Source organism: Coffea eugenioides, chromosome 2 (genome assembly GCF_003713205.1).
Source record: "Coffea eugenioides isolate CCC68of chromosome 2, Ceug_1.0, whole genome shotgun sequence".
Taxonomy (NCBI): domain Eukaryota; kingdom Viridiplantae; phylum Streptophyta; class Magnoliopsida; order Gentianales; family Rubiaceae; genus Coffea; species Coffea eugenioides.
The window spans coordinates 14,419,908-14,444,371 of record NC_040036.1 but is presented as its reverse complement, the minus strand read 5'-3'; the positions used below and the strand labels follow the sequence as shown (position 1 = coordinate 14,444,371).

At 43.6% G+C, this 24,464-nt stretch overlaps 1 protein-coding gene across 1 annotated transcript; it reads left to right on the top strand.

Annotated features, from left to right (window-relative positions):
- Positions 1 to 7,339: 7,339 nt before the first annotated feature.
- Positions 7,340 to 8,948, top strand: LOC113763589 (phospholipase A1-II 1-like). The gene is made up of 2 exons (XM_027307436.1): positions 7,340 to 8,001; positions 8,125 to 8,948. Exons 1-2 carry the CDS (start codon positions 7,417 to 7,419, stop codon positions 8,728 to 8,730), a joined length of 1,191 nt encoding a protein of 396 aa, XP_027163237.1. The 5' UTR covers positions 7,340 to 7,416; the 3' UTR covers positions 8,731 to 8,948.
- Positions 8,949 to 24,464: the final 15,516 nt, after the last annotated feature.

The window sequence follows — 24,464 nt, the reverse complement described above, 5'->3', positions numbered from 1 at the left end:
TACTTCATATCAAGGGCCATTCCAAATATGTTTATATTGAATACCTCTATAGCAAATGCAAACCAAATAGGGACCCAAGAAAAACTAGTTTAGCCAACCTATACATGCAGATTTAGCCAATTAAGCACACGAGTAAGCAATGAGCAGAAGGTCGGTGATTTCCTTTTGTTGGTCCAAGAATTGATTGTCTAAGTATAACAACAACATTGCTTATTCTTATTATTATGGAGAAAGTGACCAAATAGCAGAACTGTATCTGTCAAATATACAAAACAGTTGGGCAAAATCATCCCAGTAGTATGTGGTTGGCAAAGGCTTCATGACTCATCAAATCAACAAATTTTTTTGAGAGTTATGTATGGGATACAGAGTTAATATTGGCGATTACGTGTTTTCACTATCATACAATCTGTGATCTTTGCATAAAACTCAGCTTTCTATATGTATGGAAGTAACATCATGGTCCACCACGAGGGGAACAAAATTTTTGGTGAATCCTATTTTGGTATATACTTATTGCTAACAATTTAATAAAATTCTCCAATTTTGCTCCTCCAAAATAATTAATAGTAACTTTCACATCCTTTCTCTACATAACTTAATTTCACATAAGATAACAACCTCTAATTCTTAAATAAATTAAAAGTATCGATCAAATCCTACGTAGACTCAACTGAAATACCAATTAAAATAGAAGTAAAAAATGAAAATGAAAATAAAATCAACATATAAAGTCAATACGCCACTGTCACAAATTATTTTGAACTTATCTATCAATCCCTAAACTCCAATTCCAAATACTCTGAGGCAAATACTACTATTGCTAATTTTTCAATACTCTGGAGATATTGCTCTATTATATTTTCAATCTTTAATTATTCTTTATTTAAAGAATTATTCTTAAGTGGAGATTATTATTCTTAACATCTAACTTTAATGCAATATGGTAATATGTGATTTTTTCTATATTATTATACTTTAGTATCAAATCAAACTTAATTTCTTTGAATTCTATTTTTTTGCAAAAAAGTATAACCACTCATAATTTTCTACGTAGTGAGTGATAATAAAATAATATTTTCATCGCTTAAAACTCGAATTGCTAAAGAATAAAATGATAGAGAGTTTGATTTTGACTGTTTTGTTTAAGATTTGTCCTAGTATTAAATGCTAGTTAAGGTACTTTGAATTTGGAATGTAATTTGAGATACTTTCTTTGCTTCATTATTTTGAATTTCTACATCCTCTATTATTTGCCCCTCCCCCAAGCAAAATTTCTGGCTCTGATCAATCTCATCGAATTTCTCAAACTTCAGTTCTTCCTCTACGTTTACCCCATATGGTTTCAGGGTACAATTAATCCTCAAGCAAATGATACAATTCTTTTCCCTATCCAGATCACAGTGAAATAAAAGGAAAAGATAGATAAACAATAGTGTATTATTATTACCTCTCTAGGAGTATCGATGGTCGTGTTTTGGAGTATACTTGTTTGGAATTATTTTACATGTTGTCTTTCTTAAATATAATTTGGTATGCCCATGCATAAATGTTTCAAGATATAAAAATAAGAGGCTACAAGAATTCGTTATCCTGAATATTTTGATCTATACTTCATTTTTTTCTTTTGTTTTCTTCAGGGCATACATTAATAAACCACAACACGTTTTCCCTTTTATAATCAAAACAAAGCAACAACTATTTTCAGGAAGCAGAAGTCTGAGTTGGCCGATGACAATCTACAATTCCAGTACTAGTCTTAGTCTAAATGTCTTATCAATAGACATTAGGCTAATAGTTAACTTCATGAACAAAGTCATGCTCAAAATAGCCAGAGGCCACCGAGGGATACATCATACATGTGAAACAAGCATGCTACTAGTTTATATCTGTACTGACTTCAATTTGAACCCTTTGAGCTATTTATGGCTTGTCAAAAAATGGAGATGGATTGATTTTGTAAATCAATGAATGTTTTCATAAGGACACCAACCAAGGGGCTCCTCATGCATGTACTACTGTTTTTACATGGTAGCTATGGCCAAATTGAAGGTGATCTAATTCTCGTGAAGATTTTGCATGGATTCTCGGGGGGTGATGACCGATCATCTTCCTTTGTGGGGACTATATATGATAGGATGAAGTAGGCGATAACAGTAGTGATCATATTCAGTTTGCCAGGCTCAGGAGACGATAAATCAACATCAAGAAAGCTATTCTGCCTCACGACCGGGGCCGCGTCGGCCGGATTCACAAGTCCCGGTGGATTGCTGGTGGCAATGCATTAATTTCCACAAGTTCAAGAAATTTTTTTTTTGGATGAGCATATGTTGATTGAATTGGAAGGAAAAAAAAGCGGAGAAAAGAAATGAAATCCGTACTAAGAGTCAGAAAGTACCTGTTCCAAGTTCCAACCCCGACCCATCTCCCTATTAAGAGTCTGCAATTACCCGTCGACCATTAAATGTGCATGGTCTGCGAATGTAGAGTTTTGCAATTGTTAGCTACAATTGTGTGAAGAAAACGTCAGCACTAACTTCACGTGTGTAGATACTAAAACAACAAATTTGTACATTAAGAAAGCAATATTCAAAATCCTTTCATGCAATTTTGAACGTTAACTCTTAATAGTATATCTACAATATGTGTCTTCTTGATGTTTGTGTCTGTTGCATTGGTTAGCGAGAATTGCAGGGTCATCCATCCGTGCTCTAAAATATGTATTCTCATCAATATAAAGACAAGGCTAAGTGCAGGCAAGTTCCCGTGATGAGTAGACGCAATAATAATTAAGTTTTTCATATATAAAGTTACAGTAACATTTTTAAAAAACAGTTTCAAAAATAGCTAATCCAAGCGGAGCCAATGTTATACGTGTAAAATTTGATGCGTATAAAAACCATAGTTGTAATACATCTAAAATCACTAACGTTGTTAACCCAGTGGAGCTCTCCCCGTTGTTAGGTTTAAAGTTCAAATTTTGAACCTGATAGTTGAGAACAAAAAAGATGTGAGAAGTTGTGAGGTTAGAAAAAGAAATAGTTGTAATGCACCCCATTATGAAGAAAAATATGTTATCCATCTTTAAAATAATGTTATGCAGTTGCCTCCAGAATTGTTTCACATTTTCCCTTGAATTAGGTAACATGCTTTGGTACTTCGAATAATCTTAGCAAGGGCAATTTAAGCATATTTTAACGTTTAAGAGGAGGTAATGTGATCGAAAAGTGAAAATCTGAAAAAGTTTAAGGGGCACAGTTGCAAGAGAACAGAAGAATTTTTACTTGTATTGTTAAAGACTAGAGTTGAGGCGCCCTCAACAGAATGCGGCTCCGGACATGACAAATGTGAGATACATTCATGTTATTCCTTTTACATTCCTTTTGGTGAGACTATGAAGCATTTGATGCATTGTAGTTGTTCCAAAATTATTGATGATGCACATAAATCATTAGAATATATGTAAATCACTAGAAACTTTTAAAAATGCTAGAAATTCGAAAATTTAAATATCATTACTTAGATTTACGTTATAACTGCAATAAAATCTCATGTCATGTCATGTATTCAAGCTGTCACCTGGGGAGAGTTTGAAAACTGTGCAATAGAAACTCAAAACTAGAACATTGCTGATTTACTCCAACACCCCCTGCTGGTGCTGGGTGCTGGGTGCTTTCCCCAATAAGGGACAGAAGATGATCTGGGTCCAAACTCTCTGGACAAATGATTTACAGATGGGCTTCTAGGTAGTCCTAGATTGCCAAACATTCGATTGGTTGTCATCTGTAGCCCAGATTGTCTTGGGTTCTGTTTGGTGAACCATGAGTGCATGGGGGGCTAGTTTGTTGAGCGATGTGCCAACATGTATACTTCTTTAGGTGCAGCTAGGGCAGGGTGTTCATTTCTCCAACAGACTTTGTCTGGTTTGGTATGATGGAAATTTAGTGCATCAACAATACCCAGTTCTACTTGCTCCATAAAAAGCACAATTGGTGTAAATAGCATTACAATTCATATACATAAGAAGGTATTATTAATGTCCTATCATATTTTTACAACTCTATGAGGTGCATTTAACAGGTCTATAAATAGAAATTTCTATGTTATTATTTAATAGTAGTATTTTACTCAAATTAAGTTTTTAGTAGTTTATTGAAGTCAAATATAGTAGTTTATTATTTAGGAATTGGTAATTTATTAAGTTATTTATTGTGGCTGTTAAAACTTGTTTATCATGTCATCTAGTTTATAAACCGAGAGTTTTATTATTGTTTTTAATTGAGAAGTGTGAAAGTTTGATACATAATGGATATTATATTGTTGATTTATTTAATTGCCTCTCCATACATGATTCTTATGAAATTTGTCATCTCCTATACTTATGCGTGTAATTTTTGAGTTCTACAGTATGTGATGTGCCAAAATAGAAAGTGTGCGTGATAAAGTAATTTGGACAGACTAAAAAAAATATTACCATTTGTGTTACAAGATCCAATATCATTAATACATTTAAAACAACAAATAGTACAAAGACAACACAATTAATCAAGTTACTCCCTCCATCCCAAATTGTTTGTTGCATTTTCGGACTTCAAATTTTTAAGAATAATGGGTTGATGATGATGTTAGTGGATTTGTTTCTAAATTTATCTTTGAAATTAAACTTCAAATTTCAAATTTGAATTTAATACAAAATATAGACAAAGATAGGGATAACAATAAAAAAAGAGATCAAAAGTAATTTTGATTTTGATAAGATAACACTGTCAGTGTAGATTAGATTTACCCATTATATTTTATTACATCTCAAAATGAAAAGTTTGATAATTTGAATGAGATGAAGGGAGTATTTAGCTAGGGCAATTCAAAGACATTGCACTTAGCTTAAGGGAACACACTTTCTTTTATTATGCTGCATCTTAGTATAACTAAAGTTTGTGGATCTATTAACGGAATTAAGTGGAGTTACCAAGAAATGGACATTCGAATTATCATTCCTACAATTTAGACAGACGTGTTCCTGTGAAACTTGCAAGCATCGTCACTTTGCAGAGGGTCGACTTCAAAGCAAAGACTTTCTAACTTGAGCTCTCGTTTGATAAGTCCTCAAGAAAAGCCTTAGATGGATTATTTTTGAAAGATTTTGAAACCTAATATCTATACCCCAATAAAGAAAAAAAATCCGATATCAACATCAAGAGTGGAGGGAAATGCGGACACTGACATTTGCTCTATTTCTTCCCTTTATGGCCATTGTATCCCAGAAAAACCTTCACCTGAAAATTAAGAGATAAACTATAACCTTGTGGAATTTGTGCATGAAATATTCTATTCTCAAGATGTCAAATTCAGTTTTAATTCTATTAGGCCGATATTTCTTTCTCAAATTTTGTCCAGGCCAATTATTTGTGGCAATTTCATGAAAGAAATTTGACAAATTTTATTGATAGTACTTACTACACTACTTCTATGGTATAGATAGTGTTGATAATTGGGATTACTTGCGAGTTTGAATCAACAGAAGTTGACCTTAGACTCCAAGAATATGTGAACGGACATGGTCGGCCAAAGCCATTCAAATCTTGGAAACTTGCCAAAATGAAATAATGATGTAGGAATTGTATGGTTACTTGCATGGACAAATTGGTGACGTGGTATAAGAAAGCAATTGTTCCAATGCGTTTTGTACACGACTATGATCGTCAAATTGCATGGTAAAAATTAATAAAAATGTGTGGTTGAAGTGGCTAAGAATGGTGAGGTGATTGAGGGGAACATGAGAATGAATCTTTTCTTTACTAATAAGGATGTCCTAGTCAAGCATCTCATATTATTTAGATATCAAGCTAGCTATATATCTTAGTCATTCAAACTATAATAAGTAATAAAGCAATATTATTGTGCATATTTGGGATAAACTTCAAGATGAAGTTTCTCTAGTCATGGGTTTAAAAACAAGCGTTTGGTAGATTAAAGAAGTTATTGAGGGATACAAGATTATGAATCGTTACACATGTAATTGTCCAATTACTAAGAACAGAGGTATGAGATTTTTCAACTTATTACGTAGCATAATTCAAAAAAAAAAAAACTTATTATATGACAATCTGTAATTTGAATGATGCTCCAAGGTTAAATTGTATTTCGACGTGTAGAATGTGAAAAGGATAAAATTCTTTTATAGTAAAAACATAAGTTTCCCCTAAAGGGGCATTAAATTAAAAAGTAGGGTAAATTATATATAACCCCTCATATGACTTTACATAATGTTAGATGATCTCCTTAAGATTTCAAAATAGTCATACAACCCCCATTTGGTTTTATATAAAGTAAAAAATGGATGGAATATATAATCAGTTACGGCGATTAGACGGGACACACTATAGAATTGCGTGTAATTAAATCATAATATCTACTTAACACCCTTATTATTTACATAAATATCCGCATTAAATCCTACAATTTTTGCATTTATCCATATAATTCTCTTGTGGTTTTATATAAGGTGATTAAATTATCATTTGATTTAACATTTAATTAAGGGTACTACTGGTATTTCAACTAATGGCATTATATAGATTATTTTCCGTCAAGTTTTCATCTTACATGAAACCATAAAAGGATGAAGCGGATATTTTGAAACGGTAGGGGATCATGTGATAATAGATAAAACTATAGGAGGCTTATTTGTAATTTACTCTAAAGAGAATTTGAGGAATTAAGGTAATTACATGTCATGATTAAATGAGATAGGCAAGGGGATAAAATACTTAACTGTCTACGTGTCAAACTTGGCCATTTCGTGCATTCATTTTTTCTTACTCATAAATAAATGCAAATTCAGTTGGCGGCTTTAGTTTAGAAAAATGTCTCATGTTTTTTTTTTTAAACTCAATTTATTACACGTCTTGTACAATAATAAGTTAAAAAAGCAACAGTACTCTTGTATAAATTTGGGCTAAACTTTAAGGTCATAATCAAGTTCCCCGATTCAAAGGTTAAACAAACAAGTATTTAGCAGAATTTGCTCCAGAATTGATTTTACGAATTCAATAACATTATAGTTGATTTGACTATAATTCTTCAAGTTTATCAACAAATCCAACTTGTTGATTATACAAAGTTAGAGGAATGAGATTGATCAACAGTTGCTAGTTTTTTTAGTTTATAAATATGTATATATATACATGGCGTATACGTGGGGTTGGGGAATGTCGGAAGCAACCTCGCGCGTATATAGATATATATATATATATATATATATATATATGGTGAGCTCATCCTGAAGAGCAAGAAGTACAAAATAAAAACTTGACTAGATTAGTTATGGGGAATTTTAAGAATTGTTTCAGAAAAAGGCCCAAAAAAACAGATAGCACTGACCAAAATATAGATTCCAATACCATAGATAAAAAGATGGATAGCATAGCCAAAAGATGGAAAGTTCTCAGCGGCAATTACGACTGGGATGGTCTATTGGATCCCCTGGATTACGATCTTCGTCGATACATCATTCACTATGGAGAAATGGCTCAAGCAACTTACGATTCCTTCAATGCAGAGAAGGCATCAAGGTATGCAGGAAGTTGCCTCTATGCAAAGAAAGATCTTTCCGCTAAGGTTGGCCTTCAGAATGGCAATCCCTTCAAGTATCGTGTGACAAAATACTTGTACGCGACATCATCTATCCAACTTCCTGATGCTTTTATCGTAAAATCGTTCTCAAGAGAGGCATGGAGCAAGGAATCGAATTGGATGGGTTACGTCGCTGTGGCGACAGATGAAGGAAAGGTTGCATTAGGAAGAAGGGATATTGTGATTGCTTGGAGAGGAACGGTTAGGAGTTTGGAATGGGTTAATGATCTTGAATTTGTGTTAGTCTCAGCACCTAAGATTTTCAGAGAAAATGATGACGATCCTAAGGTGCACCAAGGTTGGTACTCCATCTACACTACAGATGATTCAAGATCACCTTTCAACAAGATCAGTGCTAGAGACCAGGAAAAATTTGAAACTACCCCATCATTGTATTTTTCTTAATTAGGCCTGTTTTTGGTAACAATTTCCAGTTTTTATTTTGGGTACTAAGTTTAATTTTTTGCTCCTGTGGTATATATGTTTAAGGTTCTGGACGAGGTCAGGAGGTTGGTGGAGGAATTCAAAGGTGAGGAAATTAGTATAACTGTAACAGGTCACAGCTTGGGTGCCGCGGTGGCGACACTAAACGCAGTCGACATAGTTGCTAACGGATTCAACAAATCTGTACAAAATCCAGGCAAGGCTTGTCCTGTCACAGCCTTCGTATACGCGAGCCCTCGAGTTGGGGATCAGGGCTTCGAAAAGGTGTTCTCTCAGCAACAAAATCTTAAAGTACTACGTATTCGTAATTCTCTAGATGTTGTTCCAAATTATCCATTGCTAGGTTACGCCGATGTTGGTGAACAGTTGGGAATTGACACAACCAAATCAAAGTACCTGAAAAGTCCTGGAAACTTGTCATCTTGGCATAGTCTGGAATGCTACATGCATGGAATTGCGGGAGCACAAGGGCTTCAAGGAGGATTCAAGCTGGTGGTGAGTCGTGATGTTGCACTTGTTAACAAGCATATGGATGCTTTAAAGGATGAACATTGTGTACCGGTTTCTTGGTGGTGTATTCAAAATAAAGGCATGGTTCAACAGTCGGATGGATCTTGGAAGCTGGAGGATCACGAAGATGATGATTTCTGATCCAAAAAGGACAAAAAAAAAAAAAAGAAAAGAAAAAATCATCTTCAGTTCTTGATTTCTAGTATGAAATTTAATTACCTTAGGATTAAAATTATAGTGAGACTGTGAGAGGCTGGCAAGGATTGATTCATGTGGTATGTGTACGTTAACATTCCTTATAGATTCCTAGCTTTTTTCTATTTTTTAAAATAAGATTTTACTAAAAGAGCTTTGGTAGAGATGAAAACATGATTTTCTTTCATGCTCGATTTGTAGGAGGATTGTCATTTTTCTCTTTTCGTGTCAGTGAAGTAACATGGTGGGTGGTTCAAATAAAGAGCCTAAACAAGAAGTATATTTGGTGAATTCCCTAAATCAGCTCATGAAATTCTTCCGTTGATTATTGGTATCTTAGCTATTGCTTACTCCACGGGCAATACTATAAGCAATTGCATCATGTATCAAGAATGTAACAGCTTGAGCTTTATACAAGTTATAACTAGTAGTTAAGCAATGGTTGTTGCAACAATCATTCAATGCCAGTTGAAGGAAATAGTTTTAGTGGTAATCGCTTGAGTCTAAAGATCATCATTATAGTAAATTACACTATCATTTTCGTTGAAGAAAGAACTACATACACGTATATATATATATATATATATATATTCATTTCGGGCAAAACAATTAATGATTACCACGATACATAGATATTAAATTAAATGCTTTAAGGACATTAGCTTTTAATTGATTGGAAAGAGAACAAACTATAAAAGATAGTTGAAGAAGCACGGGGCTTCCCCGGACCGAGCTGACCTGATGAGTTCGGCGTGATGATGAGAAGAGCGCGTCCTAAGCCTGAAAAACGAACAAGAAAGTGATCCAATGGGGGCCCCGAGGTCGTCCCCGAAGGCATTCCGACGGTCAAGTTAGTTTTCCGGTGAGTGAAGTTCACGGGAAGTAAAAACGGCCGGGAGTAATGGTCCAATAGTGTGCGTACCTTGCGCAGCCGGTGTGCGTTATTATTTATACCTGCTTAGGAGCCCGACCTCCGTACGTTTCGGGACCTGCCCAAAATAGCCTCAATCCCGCACTGAGGGGGAGCAATCCCGACCTAGGCGGGATTGTTCTCTGGAGCCCCTTGGAGCTCTAGCGGCGGGGGGCCGCGGGACGGTTCCCGTGGGCCTGGGGGTCTGAGTCCAGCTCAGGCCCCCCTGGGCTGCCACGTGTGTGGGCCCAAGACGGGGCCTCTGCACTAGCCCCCTAGATTAAGTAGGGCTTCCAGGCAGACCTGATCTACATCCTTTCCACGTGGGAGCCCAGCGTCGCCCCGCACTGCTGCGGTCACCTCCGGCACAGTGCTGTCATTGGAAAGCTGCGCCCGCGTCCTTTCAGTTGTCGCGTCCCCTCAATCTCCGTACCGCTCTTAAATGCGTTCATATGGGGCGGTTCAAATTTAAGCAACCGTTTTCCTCCCATTCTCCTCCCTATAAATAGGGATTCCCAAACCTTCTCAGACTCTATTTGCCATTTTTTCCTCCCTTCGTGCATTTTCAATTTCCAGCAACAAGACTTCCGGCTTCCAGCACCCAGATTCCGGGGACTCCTTCATCCTTTTTTCCACCCCATTTACCAGTAAGTCTTCTTTTCCTGCATTTTCTTTTCCTCCTTTGCCACCTCCTGCATTTTATGTCGGATCGCTCCGGCGTTACTTCCACCGCCTCCCAAGTTCCGGCTCGTCGTAGAGCCCCCAGAATCCTTATTTCGTCCTCATCTTCGTTCTCATCTTCATCTTCATCTTCTCCTCCCCCTCTCTCTTCTTCCTTTGCTTCTAATCCCAACTTCCTCATTCCTGACTTGTTCGAGCCCATTGACATCATGAGTTCTCCATCTGCCCATTCTCCTTCTGCACGACTCCTGGAGGAGGTGGCCGAGCTCGATGCCCTCATCGAGCAGCAAGCCACTTCTATCCCCTCCCCCAAGTCTCCACATGACTCTCCTGGTGGAGCCCAGGGAGGAGCTGGGGAGGACAGGGACTCCTCCGAGGGGACCCCTGCTCCCGAGTAGGAGGATGATTCTGAGTTCAACTATGGTCACCCCGACCCGGAGGAGGTCACCCTCTCACCCGGGGCGGTGGCCGAGCTGGCCGGGTCTTTTTCCATCCCTCGGCCTTCGAGCTGCGAGCCGCCGGACCCACCGATCGAGCCTGCCGACCTCCCCCTGGCTTCGTAGCCATCTACAGGGAGCAGCTGCTCGCTGGGCTCCGTCTCCCCATTCCTCCAGTTCTGGCGGAGATCCTGAGCTACTGGGGGCTCCGAATCACCCAAGTCCACCCTAACTCGATCAGGATCATCATTGGATTCCTGATCTACTGCCAGATCTGCTCCATCCCCTACTCACTTTCCCTCTTCCGGGCCTCTTACATCCTCAAGTTCTCCCTCCCTGGGTGGTACTACTTCTCCCGCCGAGGGGCTAGCCAAGTCCGGGGAGGAAAGGGCTCCCAGGATCTACTTTATGGGGTCCCCTCTTCCGTAAAAAATTGGAAAGGGGACTTCTTCTTTGTAAAATCCACGAGCTTTCCCCCGAACGTGTGGAAGGTCGGAGAGGTCGACTCCGACCCCTATCCGGAGGACTTGGACCCCAAGGCCCTCGGCCAACTGATGAGCTCCGAGGTGAAGCTCTTCGCCACCAAGTTCTCCACCGAACAGATCTCTGCGGCGGGGCTGATGGGGATGTTGTCCGGGTTCCCTGGAGAGGTGGTGGCCTCCCCTACCAACCTCGAAGACTGTAACGTCGACTCTGTCCCTGTAGCTCGTTGTATTTACATATATATTATATTTTTTCCTAATGACCTGTTTTGCCTAACCTGGCTATGTTTGTTGCAGTGAGGAAGCTCTCCAGGCTACTGGGCGCGCCAATCGAGCAAGTCGCCCCCACCACGCAGCCTGAGGAGGCGAAAAAGGCCTCCGAGGCCTCCCCGACTCCTGGGGGCAGCTCGACCCCCTAGAAGGAGGCCTCCCAATCTCAGTTCCCCTCCAAGCAGGCCGCCGGCAAAAAGAAGGCGCCAGGGCAGAAGAGGGGCCGAGAGGACGAGCCTTCCTAACCCGGGAAGAAGCCGACGCCAGCCCCAGCACAGCACCCTCTCTTGTTGACGTCGGGGGGCCCTGTCCACTTGGGGGTTTGCTCTGCGGAGGAGCACGCGCGGGAGAGCGCTCCCCCGAGCTTGTGGCACTTCCGCCACGTGGCCCCCGTGAAGCCGGGACAGGCCCCCACCATGCACGACCCCCATCGCTTCTGCCCGTCCTGGGAGCTCTCCCTCAATGACCGAGTCCAGTTCCCTGAGGTGGCTCGCGAGTGGGTTGCGGGATCAGTCCTTCAACGCGACAGAAAGTGGATGGAACTGGCCAGCCCGTCCGAGCTCCAGGACGTGTACTGCACCGCCCAGACCCAAGTAAGCCCCTTTTCTGCTTAGGCCCCTTGGGTTTCCGTTCTTTCCCTTGACGAAGTCCTAATGTTTACTTTCCTTTCCCTAGGCCCATGCCGCCGGTGCCGCCCTGGTGACCCGCTTCTCCGAACTGTCTCCCGATTTGGAGAAATTACAAAAGAAGAATCGGGAGGTCGAGCAGAAGCTTGTCCAGGCCCTTAAGGAGGCAAGCTCCTTTAAGGCCAAACTGGGCAAGGCCGAGAAGGGGCTGGAGGAGGCCCAAGTCCAGCTCGCCGTCACCCGGTCCGAGCTGGACCAGGAGAAGAAGAGCGTGACGAATCTGAGGGATGACCACGTCATTGAGCTCTCCGGCACCGTCAGTCGGGAGCGCAAGAAAGCTGTTTGGGAGTTCATCTCCTCTGATCAGTTCGCCGAGGACGTGGCCCTCCTCAATCCTCCAGGTCGGCGTCACGCAGGCCCTGGACCAGGTGAAGGGCCTCAACCCGCCCGGTTTCAACTTGGCTGACTTCAAGGACTACAACCCCGCGGCTGAGGGGAAGTTGGACTGGCTCTTCGACGGGTAATGCAAAGGGCACGCCCTGAAGGACTTGGTAGGCAGGAGCGACGTGGGGACCGAGCTGGCGGAGCTTTCCCTGGAGGAGGAGGGGACTCCTGGCAGGGCTTCCGGGAAGGAGCCGGTGGCTTAAGGCAGCGGCCACTCCAGAAACCCTTTCCATCCCCTTATAAGGATGTGGCCATGCCCCGCAGTTCATGATCTCCACGGACATCCTTTTTAACAGCCTTCTCCCCCCTCCACTCAACATGCTTAAGGTGTACCTTCAACTCCCGCCTCAAGCAGGTCGCCAGCAAGAAGAAGGCATAGCTAGGTCTTCCTTTCCTTGTATAGCTCGGTAGGCTTTGTAATAGATAGGGTCTGAATGTATATGTGAGATGAAATTTGAATGAAACTATCTGATTTGTCTTTCAATTCCTTGTTAACGGTGAACTCTGGTAACCGAAAAGGAACACCGACCTCCCGGGTCGAGCATCTATCGCCCTTTAAGCTAACAACTAAGTTGTCAGGGGCACCCAACCATCAAATCATCAGGCTGATTTAGCAATCGAACTCTAATAACCGGAGTGACGCGCCGACCTCCTGGGCCGAGCGCCAAACCTCTAGGCCTTAAGTTACGCCGACCTCCCGGGTCGAACGTCCAACTTGATTTACTGAAGCAGCGTGCCGGTCTCTTGGGTCGAGCATCCGCCTAACTGTAAGCCAACAACCAATTTGCCAAAGGACGACAACCTGGGGTCCCCTCAGACCACCAAACTACATTAACAACCCAACTCCAACAACCTGAGCGGCGTGCTAATCTCCTGGGCCGAGCACCGGACCCTAAGGCTCTTTGAAACTGCGCTGATCTCCAGGGTCGAACGGCAAAGTTCTAAAGATAGTTTTGCCGACCTCCTAGGCCGAGTATCGAATTCTCAGATTTTTAAGGTTTTAATCCCTGCCGACCTCCTGGGCCGAACATCAATTCTCACACTTATCTTAATTTGTCCCTTAGTCGCGGACCTCTCGAGCCGAGCGTCAAAATTTCAAAAATAATCATGCCGACCTCCTGGGTCGAGTTTCGATCTCTCAAACTTGAAAGGCATTCCATCCGTTACGATTTCTCACCCCTCAACCCCCCGCTAGGACACTTAGCATCATTTGAGTGTGCTAGTGTAGAAGTGAAGAAGTTAAACGGCATTGATAATGAGAATTTATTTAATGATGAACTGCGCATTTATTTAATGATGAACTTGGTACGAAAATTCCAAAGAATACAGTAAGATACCCTGAACCACTCTATCCTACGAAAAACCGTAAATTCAAAAAGTGCCAAGTGCGGGGTACCTCTACACCGTCTAATTTGGCAAGTTTACAGTACCCAGCCCGGTTTGCCTCGAGAACCTTGTACGGCCCTTCCCAGTTCGGATCAAGTTTGTTGGAATTATGAGATCGGCTGACTGAGTTCTTTCTTAGGACGAGGTCTCTCGGCTGATACTGCGTATTCCTTACCCTCGCTTTATGATAGCGGGCGAGTTGGCTTTTATACTTAGCCATCCGTAGCGCCGCTTCCTCACGCTTAGCCTCCAACATGTCCAAGTTGCACCTCAGTTCTTCTTCGTTGGTTGACGCCACGAAATTCTGTGTCCGAGACGAGGGGAGACCGACCTCCGCGGGCACCACCGCCTCCGCCCGGTAATTCAAGGAGAACGGGGTCTCATGAGTGGCTGTCCTTGGCGTAGTGCGGTAAGCCCAGAGGACGCTAGGGAGTTCATCTAACCAGGTAGATTGGGTTAGTTCCAACCTAGTCTTAAACCCTTGCAGAATTGTTCGATTAGCATTCTCTACCTGACCGTTGGCCTGGGGATGTCCGACCGAGGTGAAGTGTTGGCTAATCCCGAGCTCGGGGCACCAGCTCCTCAAGGGATTTTCAGCGAACTGTCGCCCATTGTCGGATATCAGAACCTGCGGAATCCCGAAGCGGCAGACTATGTTCTTCCAGAAGAACTTCTGAATCGCCCTTCCGGAGATAGTGGTCAGGGGCTCGGCCTCCATCCACTTTGTGAAATAGTTGATGGCCACGACGAGATGTTCGTGGCTTCCAGGAGCTCGGGAAAATGGACCGAGGAGGTCTATTCCCCACTGGGCGAAGGGCCAAGGACTGTGGATGGGGACCATCTCCTGAGTAGGCTGGTGACGCAGCGGGGCGTGCACCTGGCAAGCCCGGCATTTCTGGACAAGAGCCGCGGCATCTCGGAACACCGATGGCCAGTAGTAGTCTAGGAGCAGGTATTTTTTGGCCAACACTCGGGACCCCACATGTGCCGCGCACAGGCCTTGGTGAATCTCTCGGAGGACGTAGTCGCCCTCCTCGGGAGTCACGCACTTTAGCCAGGGTGACAAGTACGACCTCCTGTAGAGGGTCCCCCCGGCGTAGGCGTACTTGGCAATTCTGAGTTGGAGTCGGCGAGTCTCGGTCTTGTTCACTGGGAGGGCACCCGAGCTGAGAAAGTCCACGAGGGGAGTCATCCAAGTGGCCGGACTGTCTATAGCCAAGACCTGGACCTAGTCAATGCTTTTTTGTTTAACTACCTCCATTAAGACTTCCTTGCTCAAGTGGGTAAACGAGGAGAACGCCAGTTTTGACAGGGCGTCCGCTCTCTTGTTCTGTGACCTTGGCACCCGTTCGATCTCAAAGAGGTAGAACAGCTTTATCGCCTCCTGCACCTTAGCCAAATATTTCTTCATGATATCCTCCTTGGCCTCGTACTCCTCGCAGACTTGGTAGACTACGAGTTGAGAATCGCTCCGGACTCTAATCGCGGTTATGCCCATCTGGTGGGCTATTCGCAATCTTGTCAATAGCGCCTCATACTCAGTCTCATTGTTGGATGCCGGGAAGTCTAATCTGAGAGCGTAGGTCAGCTCCTCCCCGGTGGGCGAGGTGAGCAGCAAGCCAGCTCCGCTCCCTTCCTTACTTGAGGCCCCGTCTACGAACAGTACCCACGGCTCCTCTGGCCGCGCCTCCTCGGGCACAGAGCTCTGCTCGGTCACGGACAGACTGGCTCCCTCGGCGAGAAAGTCTGTCAGGGCCTGAACTTTGATGGCGGTGCGAGGCTGATAACCGATGTCGTGCTCGTCCAGCTCGACAGCCCATTTGGTTATTCTGTCCGAGATCTCGAATTTTGTGAGTATCTGCCGTAAGGGTTGATCCGTTAGGACGGTAATGCTGTGGGTCTGGATGTAAGGTCGGAGCTTCCGGGCGGCATGCACCAAGGCGAGGACCAATTTTTCCGCCGGCGTGTACCGCGTCTCCGGCCCTTGTAGAGCTCTGCTAACGTAGTATATTGGCCGTTGAGCCCCCTTGTCCTCCCGCACCAAAATCGCGCTAACGGCCTCGTTGCAAGCAGACAAGTATAGGAACAGGGTCTCTCCCTGCTCCGGGGCAGTCAGAGCAGGCAGTTCAGCCAAGTATGCCTTTAGATCGGTGAAGGCTGTCAGGCACTCCTCCGTCCATTGGAAGTCCTTTGGTTCTTTCAAGATTCGAAAGAAGGGCAGCCCCTTCACCGCGGAGCGCGAGAGAAATCTATTCAGGGCGGCCATCCTTCCCGCGAGCCGTTGAACCTCCTTGACGCTCCTCGGGGGGACATGTTCATGATGGCCTGGAGCTTATCCGGGTTGGCCCGAATCCCCTCTCGGGAGACCAGAAAGCCCAGGAACTTTCCCGACCTAACCCCGAATGTACATTTCTTTGGGTTCAGTCGCATCCGGCTTTCCCATAGAATTTTCAGGATTTTCCTGAGGTCGGGGACGAGTTGCCGATCCGTTCGGCTATTGACGATCATATCATCCACGTAGACCTCCATACTCTTGCCGATCTGATTCTGGAACAGTTTGTTGACCAGACGTTGGTAGGTAGCTCCAGCGTTTTTTAGCCCAAACGGCATGGTCCGGTAGCAGTAAGTTCCTTCCTCGGTGATGAAGGAGATCTTCTCCCGGTCTTCTTCGGCCATCTCTATCTGGTGGTATCCCTTTAAAGTATCTAGGAAACACAAGACGTCAAAACCAACAGTAGAGTCTACTAACCTGTCGATCCTCGGCAAGGGGAAGCAGTCCTTCAGGCAGGCTTTGTTGAGATTTGTAAGGTCCACGCACATCCTCCAGGACAGGTCTTCCTTCTTTACCAGGACGGGGTTGGCTAACCAGGTCGGGTAGTACACCTCCAGGATGATTTTGGATTCCATCAACCTACCGACCTCCTTTCTGATCACCTCATTTCTCTCCGGGGCGAAACTCCTCTTTTTCTACTTCACTAACTTGAAGCGGGGGTCTACGTTGAGGTGGTGGACAGCCAGATCAGTCGGAATTCCAGGCATATCCTCTACCGTCCACGCGAAGACCTGGGCGTACTCCCTTAGTAGGGCCTTCAAGCCTTCCTTCTCTTCGGGGGGTAGCGACGCGGCGATGCGGAGGACCTGGTCAGGCCTGTCCTCTCTCAATGGGAACTCCTCGATCTTGTCTTGGGTGCCCAGCTGCCGGGCCTCCTCCCTCGGGATGTAAGGCTCCAAACTGGTCGTCTGGGCGACCACCTTCTCATTTCCCCGGAGCACGGCCAAGTTGCAGGCTCTGGCCACCTCTGGATCCCCACGCACCTCAGCTATTCCTCCCGGGATGGCGAATTTAATGCTGAGGTGGAGGGACGAGAGGATAGCTCAGAGGGCATTCAAGACGGGTCGTCCCAAAAACACGTTGTACGGGGATTGTTGTTTGACCACCACGAAGTTGACGGGGATGGTCCGGCATTTGAGCGCCTGCCCTACCGTAACCATCAGGGTGATCATCCCCTCTGGGGTGATGGGCGGTCAGGTGAAGCCCACCAGGGGTGTCTGAACCGGGGTTAGCTGTCCGTCCTCTAAGCCGAGCTCCTTGAACACCCGGTAAAACAGGATGTCTACCGCGCTCCCCTGGTCGATGTACACTTTTTTCACCCGGTAATTATTGGTCACGACGTCTATCACGATGGTCTCGTGGTTTCCAGACGCGCAGGGGAACCGCGTCCCTTGGTCCGAAGGTGATCTCTTCGTTCATACGCAGGCGCTTCAAGAAGTCATCCCCCTCCGGAGGAGGTCGCCTGTTTTTCCGAGCTGCATGGTTGTCCCCTCCCGTGGGGCCCCCAGCGATGGTGTTTATTACTCCTGCCAAGTTCTGAGTGTCCGGGTCGGGAGAGTTGCCCCGAGGGACGTCACGCCGCTCAGGGCGGTCGCGACGCTGGCCTTCGCCCCTGTCTCCGCGGTAGGTGCGTTCGCGCTCTTGGCCTGGCCGACCTTGCTGCACGAATGGCCCCAGGAAGCCGCGCTGGATCAGATCCTCTATCTCCTTTTGCAGGGCCCAACACCCTTCCGTATCATGCCCAACATCACGGTGGAAGGCACAGTACCGGTCCTGGTTCCTCTTGTTCCAGGGTGTCCCCATCTTAGTGGCCGCCCCACTGGGCCCTCCGCCTCCATAACGGCCAGAACTTGGGATCAGGGCTGAGTTAGGGGGTGTAGCCTTTCTCTGGAAGCAGCGGCTGAGCGAGGGTTTTATCCTTTGAGAGCCGGTCGAAAACATTCTTCTTGGCCGGGCCGTCCTTATTCTCGGGCGGGTTCACCCGTTCTCTCCGATTTCCGATCTCTCGATCTGACTCTCTCTTCAGGCGAGCAGCCTCTTCCGCATTAGCAGTTGCGTGCGCCCTGGTCAAGAGCACTTCCAGGTCTCTGGGAGGCTTCTCGGCGAGCTTGAGAAAGAGCTCTTCCACCCTGAGCCCATTCATGAAGGCGACCATGACAACCTTTTCATCCTTGTCTCTGATCTGCAAGCTCTCCGTGTTGAAGCGGGTCATGAAGTTCCTTAAGGACTCGTCCGGCTTCTACCTGATTGCCATCAGATGAGTTGCGTTTTTCGAGTATGTTTTCGAGGAGACGAACTGAGCGGCGAACTGCTTGGCCAGCTCGGGGAAACTCCGAAATGGACCCCGGTGCCAGACCTTGGAACCAGAGCCGGGCCTTCCCCTTCAGGAACATGGGGAAGGTTTTACAGCGGACCCCATCCGCAGCGGTTTGCAGGCGCATATGGGTCAGGAAGACCGAAAGGTGATCTTCCGGGTCTGTCGAGCCATCGTACAGTTCGATGTTCGGGATCTTGAACCTCCGGGGTAGTGGGTAGTCCTCTATCTCCCGGGTAAAGGGCGAGGTGTTGTAGTTGTCCTCGTACAACTACGGCCGCAGGATCTGCTCAAACTCGTCCCGGACAGGCTTCCACTGGGGGTGGTCCCGCGGCCGGCTCTTGACAGATCGGCCGGGGGAGCGCTCAGGCTCCTTGCGCGCAAGCTTCCACGAGGAGGGATTCCTTGGTCAGCTTCCAGCAGACCGGTCGCGAGAGTACCCCTCGCTATCCCCGACCACCGAGGTCCACAGGATCTGCTCAAACTTGTCCCGGACAGGCTTCCACTGGGGGTGGTCCCGCGGCCGGCTCTTGGCAGATCGGCCGGGGGAGCGCTCAGGCTCCTTGCGCGCAAGCTTCCACGAGGAGGGATTCCTTGGTTAGCCCCCAGCAGACCGGTCGCGAGAGTACCCCTCGCTATCCCCGACCACAGAGGTCCGCAGCCGAGGGGGAGTCCGTGGGCGTTTCCTCCTGGGGGCTGGTCCCGGGACTCATCCTCCGAGGGAACGGGAGGTGATTCCCTCTCCTTCCCCTTCGCTTTGGAGGTTTGGGCGCCCCCGACTTCACCCCTCTCCTTTGCTTGCCGGATTATGTCTTCCAGCATGGGAAGGTTCTCCGTCACGAATTGAAAAATCTGCTGCCTCCATTCCCCTGAAAGGGCAGAGCCCCCAACGCCCCGGGCCGCCTCGGTCTCCATTCGCCGGGACCCTTCGCCGGCTCCTGGATCGGTGTTCTCGACGGTTCGCTTGGAACTTGTTCTCGCCATCAACACAACTACTTGTACCTTTCTTCGACTTCCCACAGACGGCGCCAACTGAAGAAGCACGGGGCTTCCCCGGACCGAGCTGACCTGATGAGTTCGGCGTGCTGATGAGAAGAGCGCGTCCTAAGCCTGAAAAACGAACAAGAAAGTGATCCAATGGGGGGGCCCCGAGGTCGTCCCTGAAGGCACTCTGACGGTCAAGTTAGTTTTCCGATGAGTGAAGTTCACGGAAAGTAAAAACGGCCGGGAGTAATGGTCCAATAGTGTGCGTACCTTGCGCAGCCGGTGTGCGTTATTATTTATACCTGCTTAGGAACCGGACCTCCGTACGTTTCGGGATCTGCCCAAAATAGCCTCAATCCCGCACTGAGGGGGAGCAATCCCGACCTAGGCGGGATTGTTCTCTGGAGCCCCTTGGAGCCCTAGCGGCGGGGGGCCGCGGGACGGTTCCCGTGGGCCTGGGGGTCTGAGCCCAACTCAGGCCCCCCTGGGCTGCCACGTGTGTGGGCCCAGGACGGGGCCTCTGCAATAGTTTTCTTAAGAATTCCTAAAATTACTCCACATTGGAACTTACTATCACTTGGTTTTATAATTACAAGAATTTGAAGTGTACGTGCACAAGACATGTAACAATTTTTGTAGTAATAACTATAATAAACTTAAATTATAAAACTAGAATTTTCTTTTTCTTCAACTACTTTATATTTTATTTATTGTTGGTATAATATCATCCAATTATAACTTATTTAATAAAAATATGCTATTTAGGCTACAATTATATTGTACCAATATAAAGTGTTTCATGAAATTTTATAGAAATTTAGGATCATATTTATCGTATATTTAATTCAGTTCACAAACTTTGGAGACCATTTGATGTTGACCATTAGTTATGATTATTTTCCATTAATTGTAATAAAATAGCCTAAAATCACAAACTTTAGGGACCAAAAGTGTAAAGTCAAAATTGTTGACTAACGGCAATTTGATATTGGCCATCAATCATTGCTCCATTTCAATTAATTGCCCTAAATCTGTCTAAAATCACAAACTTTAGGAACAAAATTTGTTTTGATCGAAATATTGGGGACCAATTTAGCATATAGGCCAAACATTGGAGACCAAAGTTGTATTTCTCCATACATATATATGTAGGGAAGAAGTTAAAGTATGTAAAAGAAACATTTTTGACATTAAGCTGTGATTTTTTTTCCAAAAGTTTTAGAATTAATTTTTTCTTCACTGTCAGTATTTGATGAATTTAAAATTCAACTTCTGCATTTATGTCATAAATTCGATGGTGATAATGTATATATTATCAGTGTATATAAGATTTATTCAAAGTTTTATTAGTAATAAGGTAGTTTACAAACTTCTAATTGATTAATTGAAATTTTCTATTATTTAGTATAATAGTTTTGTAATATTTTTTTCGGTCTACTGGGAGGCTTAAGGCCATATTACACAGATACAAGTGTAGGCATAGCAACGCCCATCACATCTCGAGTTAGCAGGCTCCTTATGTTGACTGGTGGTGCAGCAAGAAGCTTTCCTCCTGGGTCTGAGTATAGGTGCTCCTTTGCTAAGAAATCAGCACACATTGGTTCCCTTCTCTCCACTGGTGTTGCAATCTGCATTTCCACTGTTGCTCCACAAAGCTCATTATTTGCCTTATCTGGTTGTGATGTGGACTGTCACTGGGCAGCTTTGATAGAAGCTCTAAACTAGTTTTAGAATCAGTTTCCAAAACGACCTTTCTAAATCCCATATTCCAGGCTAAGTTTAGCCCACGCTGTGTCCAATAATTCTGCACTAATGTTGGTCGTGATTTCCACATTTGCCAGGAATCCCCCTCTCCATATTCCCCACTGGTCTCTAATTAATCCTCTTGCACCCGCTGCTCCCAGATTTCCACTACAAGTTCCATCCACATTAATTTTTACCCATGCCTCTGGAGGCTTCTGCCAGGCAATGTATTTGATCTCCTTCTGGTTCTCTCGTTGCTGCCTTTCCCCTGCCTTCTGTAATTGCTCTGCTTGGCTAAGAATTGCTTGTATCTTTGTCTCCAATTTTGTTCTCTACCCAGTACAGCAAAATTGGTTCCTTGCCATCAATGCTAAATAAGTTAGCAGTTGAAACAGGATTTGCCACCATATTCTTCAAATCTGCCAATGTGATCATCCTTAAACTTGTTATCAATCCAATCCATTGGGTAAGTGTTATTAAATTCCTCCCACTTTCCAAGGTGCACCAGCTGTATCCATAAACCGCTTAATCCATCGGAACAATTATTGGTGAAAAATTGACTATATTAAATAAGTTAGGCTATATTTACTGATAACAATGTATATTAAATAAGGGTATTTTAAAAAAGTTAAAAGTTAACTATATTCTTTAAATGGAAGGTGGATTACAATTTGAAACTGACGAGTATTTTACATACGTGCAAGTTAAAAAAAAAAATCGAATTACACCCGTTCACTGCAAGTATACAGGTCAACTAGTAGTTTAGGGTATATATTGGGTCGATCCCACAGGGAAGAGTGAACAATTACCGGTATTACTAAAGCTTCTCTATTATTTAAACTATCAATGAATTATAACAAATTTAACCTACTGAAATTATACAAAATAACAAATAAAAGCTCCTTAGGTTGTGGTATCCCTAACTACTCATGCAAGTGCTATAATTGGATCATTGAGTACTACATCTAGGTTAGTTATGGTGTAATTTCCTTATGCATTTGAATCCTACTTTCATAGTGAATCAATTATACTTATAACTAATCCATACCTATTCTCATGGTTATGAAATTAGTTACAAGTTCATTTCTTCAGTAAAATTACATGAAATGAATCACTAAAAACCACATAGGTGCACCTCTACTTTCGTGAGTATACTCCCTATGTTTAGCACTTCTTGAACTAGTGTTAAATCTCAAATTTCATTGCAGAAACAACACCTTAGATAATCACAATTAATGGTACCAGATTAATCATGATTTAAAGAGGCAAAGTGCTAAATAACTTGCTCAAATCATAGCAATCAAATAACCAAATAATAAACACTAACAATTATAGAAAGTTCAACCAAACCCAAGGCATAAACTTTAGAGACATATATTGAACACAAAATCCAGAACTTGCATATCAACTATACTTAAGAATCTGATGCAAAAGATAAAGAGTTGGAGAAGAGATAACCCATGTCACTTGAGTTTCAACTCCTCCATTTTCATCTCCATCTTCATCCTGATCTAGCCAAGATACAAGAATGGATGATCTATACTACTCTACACTAAGCTAAACTAACACCAGGAAGATGAAAGAGCTACATTTCTGCACTCCAAGCTTTCTCCCGTTTCTCCTCTATATCCCTCAATCTTGCAATGAATTTGGCTATATAAAGATGAAAGATTGGTCAAGACTTGAGGTTTACACCTCCCTTTTACAGTTGGGAATATTTCTCACATGTCTAGCATCACATGTGAGTTGGTGGAGATGAAATTGAGTTTTACGCGTACATAACAGCCTTTTCTGACCACAATCCGGCCAGGAATCCGGCCACAAATTCCGGCCAGATTGCTACAGTGACCATTTGGTCACTTCTGGTTCAATTTCCAGCTCTGCTCCGATTTTGCATCAACTTCCACTGAACTTTTCTTGATGATAAAAGCTGATTTAGCTCTTGACCAAACCATGAAACTTGTAGCCCTTTGAGTTAGCTTTCCAATGCATAAGAATCACCTCATTTGGATCTGTGTAGGCTGAGAAATGACCGAAATACCCTTGCCTGCTCATTGCCCTGTTTCAGCTTCGACCAAATGAAATTTGCTACTGTAATTCAGCTTTTTGACTTTGAAAACCTTCAAACTGGATTCAGATTTCTTCACCAAAGTTGTAGATCTATCTCTTATCTTCAAAGTGGTTCAAGAATCATCTCAATCCGATCATTGTAGCTCAAGTTATAGCCAAAATACGAAAATGTGTCAAAACTGTCAAAATGCACAAAATCCCACTAAAAAGTGATAAAAACGTCATTTAATCACTTAGAAGCATTTTTCACCAATTATAGCCAAAATGATTCATTTTCTTCCAATAATATAACTAAAGTGACTAAAAATAATATAAAATATCATACAATTATTACGTAAATTAGTCACTTATCAGAAACAAATTTAAAAGGAAAATAAGACTATCAAAGTGAAATTAAGGGAGTAAAAGAAACATTTATGACATTAAGTTGTAATTTTATTGCCAATAGTTTTATTAGTAATAGGGTAGTTTACAAACTTCTAAGTGATTAATTGATTTTTTTAATTATTTATCATAACAATTTTTGTAATTTGATGCTTGTAAGATACAAAAGTATTGAGAAAGATAAAGTAGTAGTAAACAAATCTTGTTTAGGGATTAATAAGAAAAAAATTTGCAAATTATTTGCTTTCCAATCGCATCATTGTCGAGGATAAGGATGGGCAAAATTATCCAATAACCCGAAAACCCGTCATATCCGATCCGATCCATTCTGAAAATTAAGAATTTGTATTATTTGATCGAGTTTAAATAGGGTCGGGTACCCGTTAAGATGCGGCGCGGGTTAGGGTCACATAATTAAAAATTCACAGGTATTCGGTCCGCCCGGCATATATATTTTTTTATTTTTTATTTTATATACATACTATAAAATAATAATTTAGAGCTAAATAAGTAATTTCATTGAACAAATTGCATTACAAATATGAGAGACTATAGTTTATTTATAAGATTTGTTTGTAGAGGTTATGATTTTATATTTTATAAAAAAGAATTTAATT

What these genes read in the sequence shown, in the direction of transcription:
- LOC113763589 (XM_027307436.1), top strand. Translation starts at nt 7,417, where the DNA reads ATGGATAGCATAGCCAAAAGATGGAAAGTTCTCAGCGGCAATTACGAC. An exon ending in AGATCAGTGCTAGAGACCAG is followed by an intron (nt 8,002 to 8,124) that starts GAAAAATTTGAA and finishes TATATGTTTAAG; the next exon opens with GTTCTGGACGAGGTCAGGAG.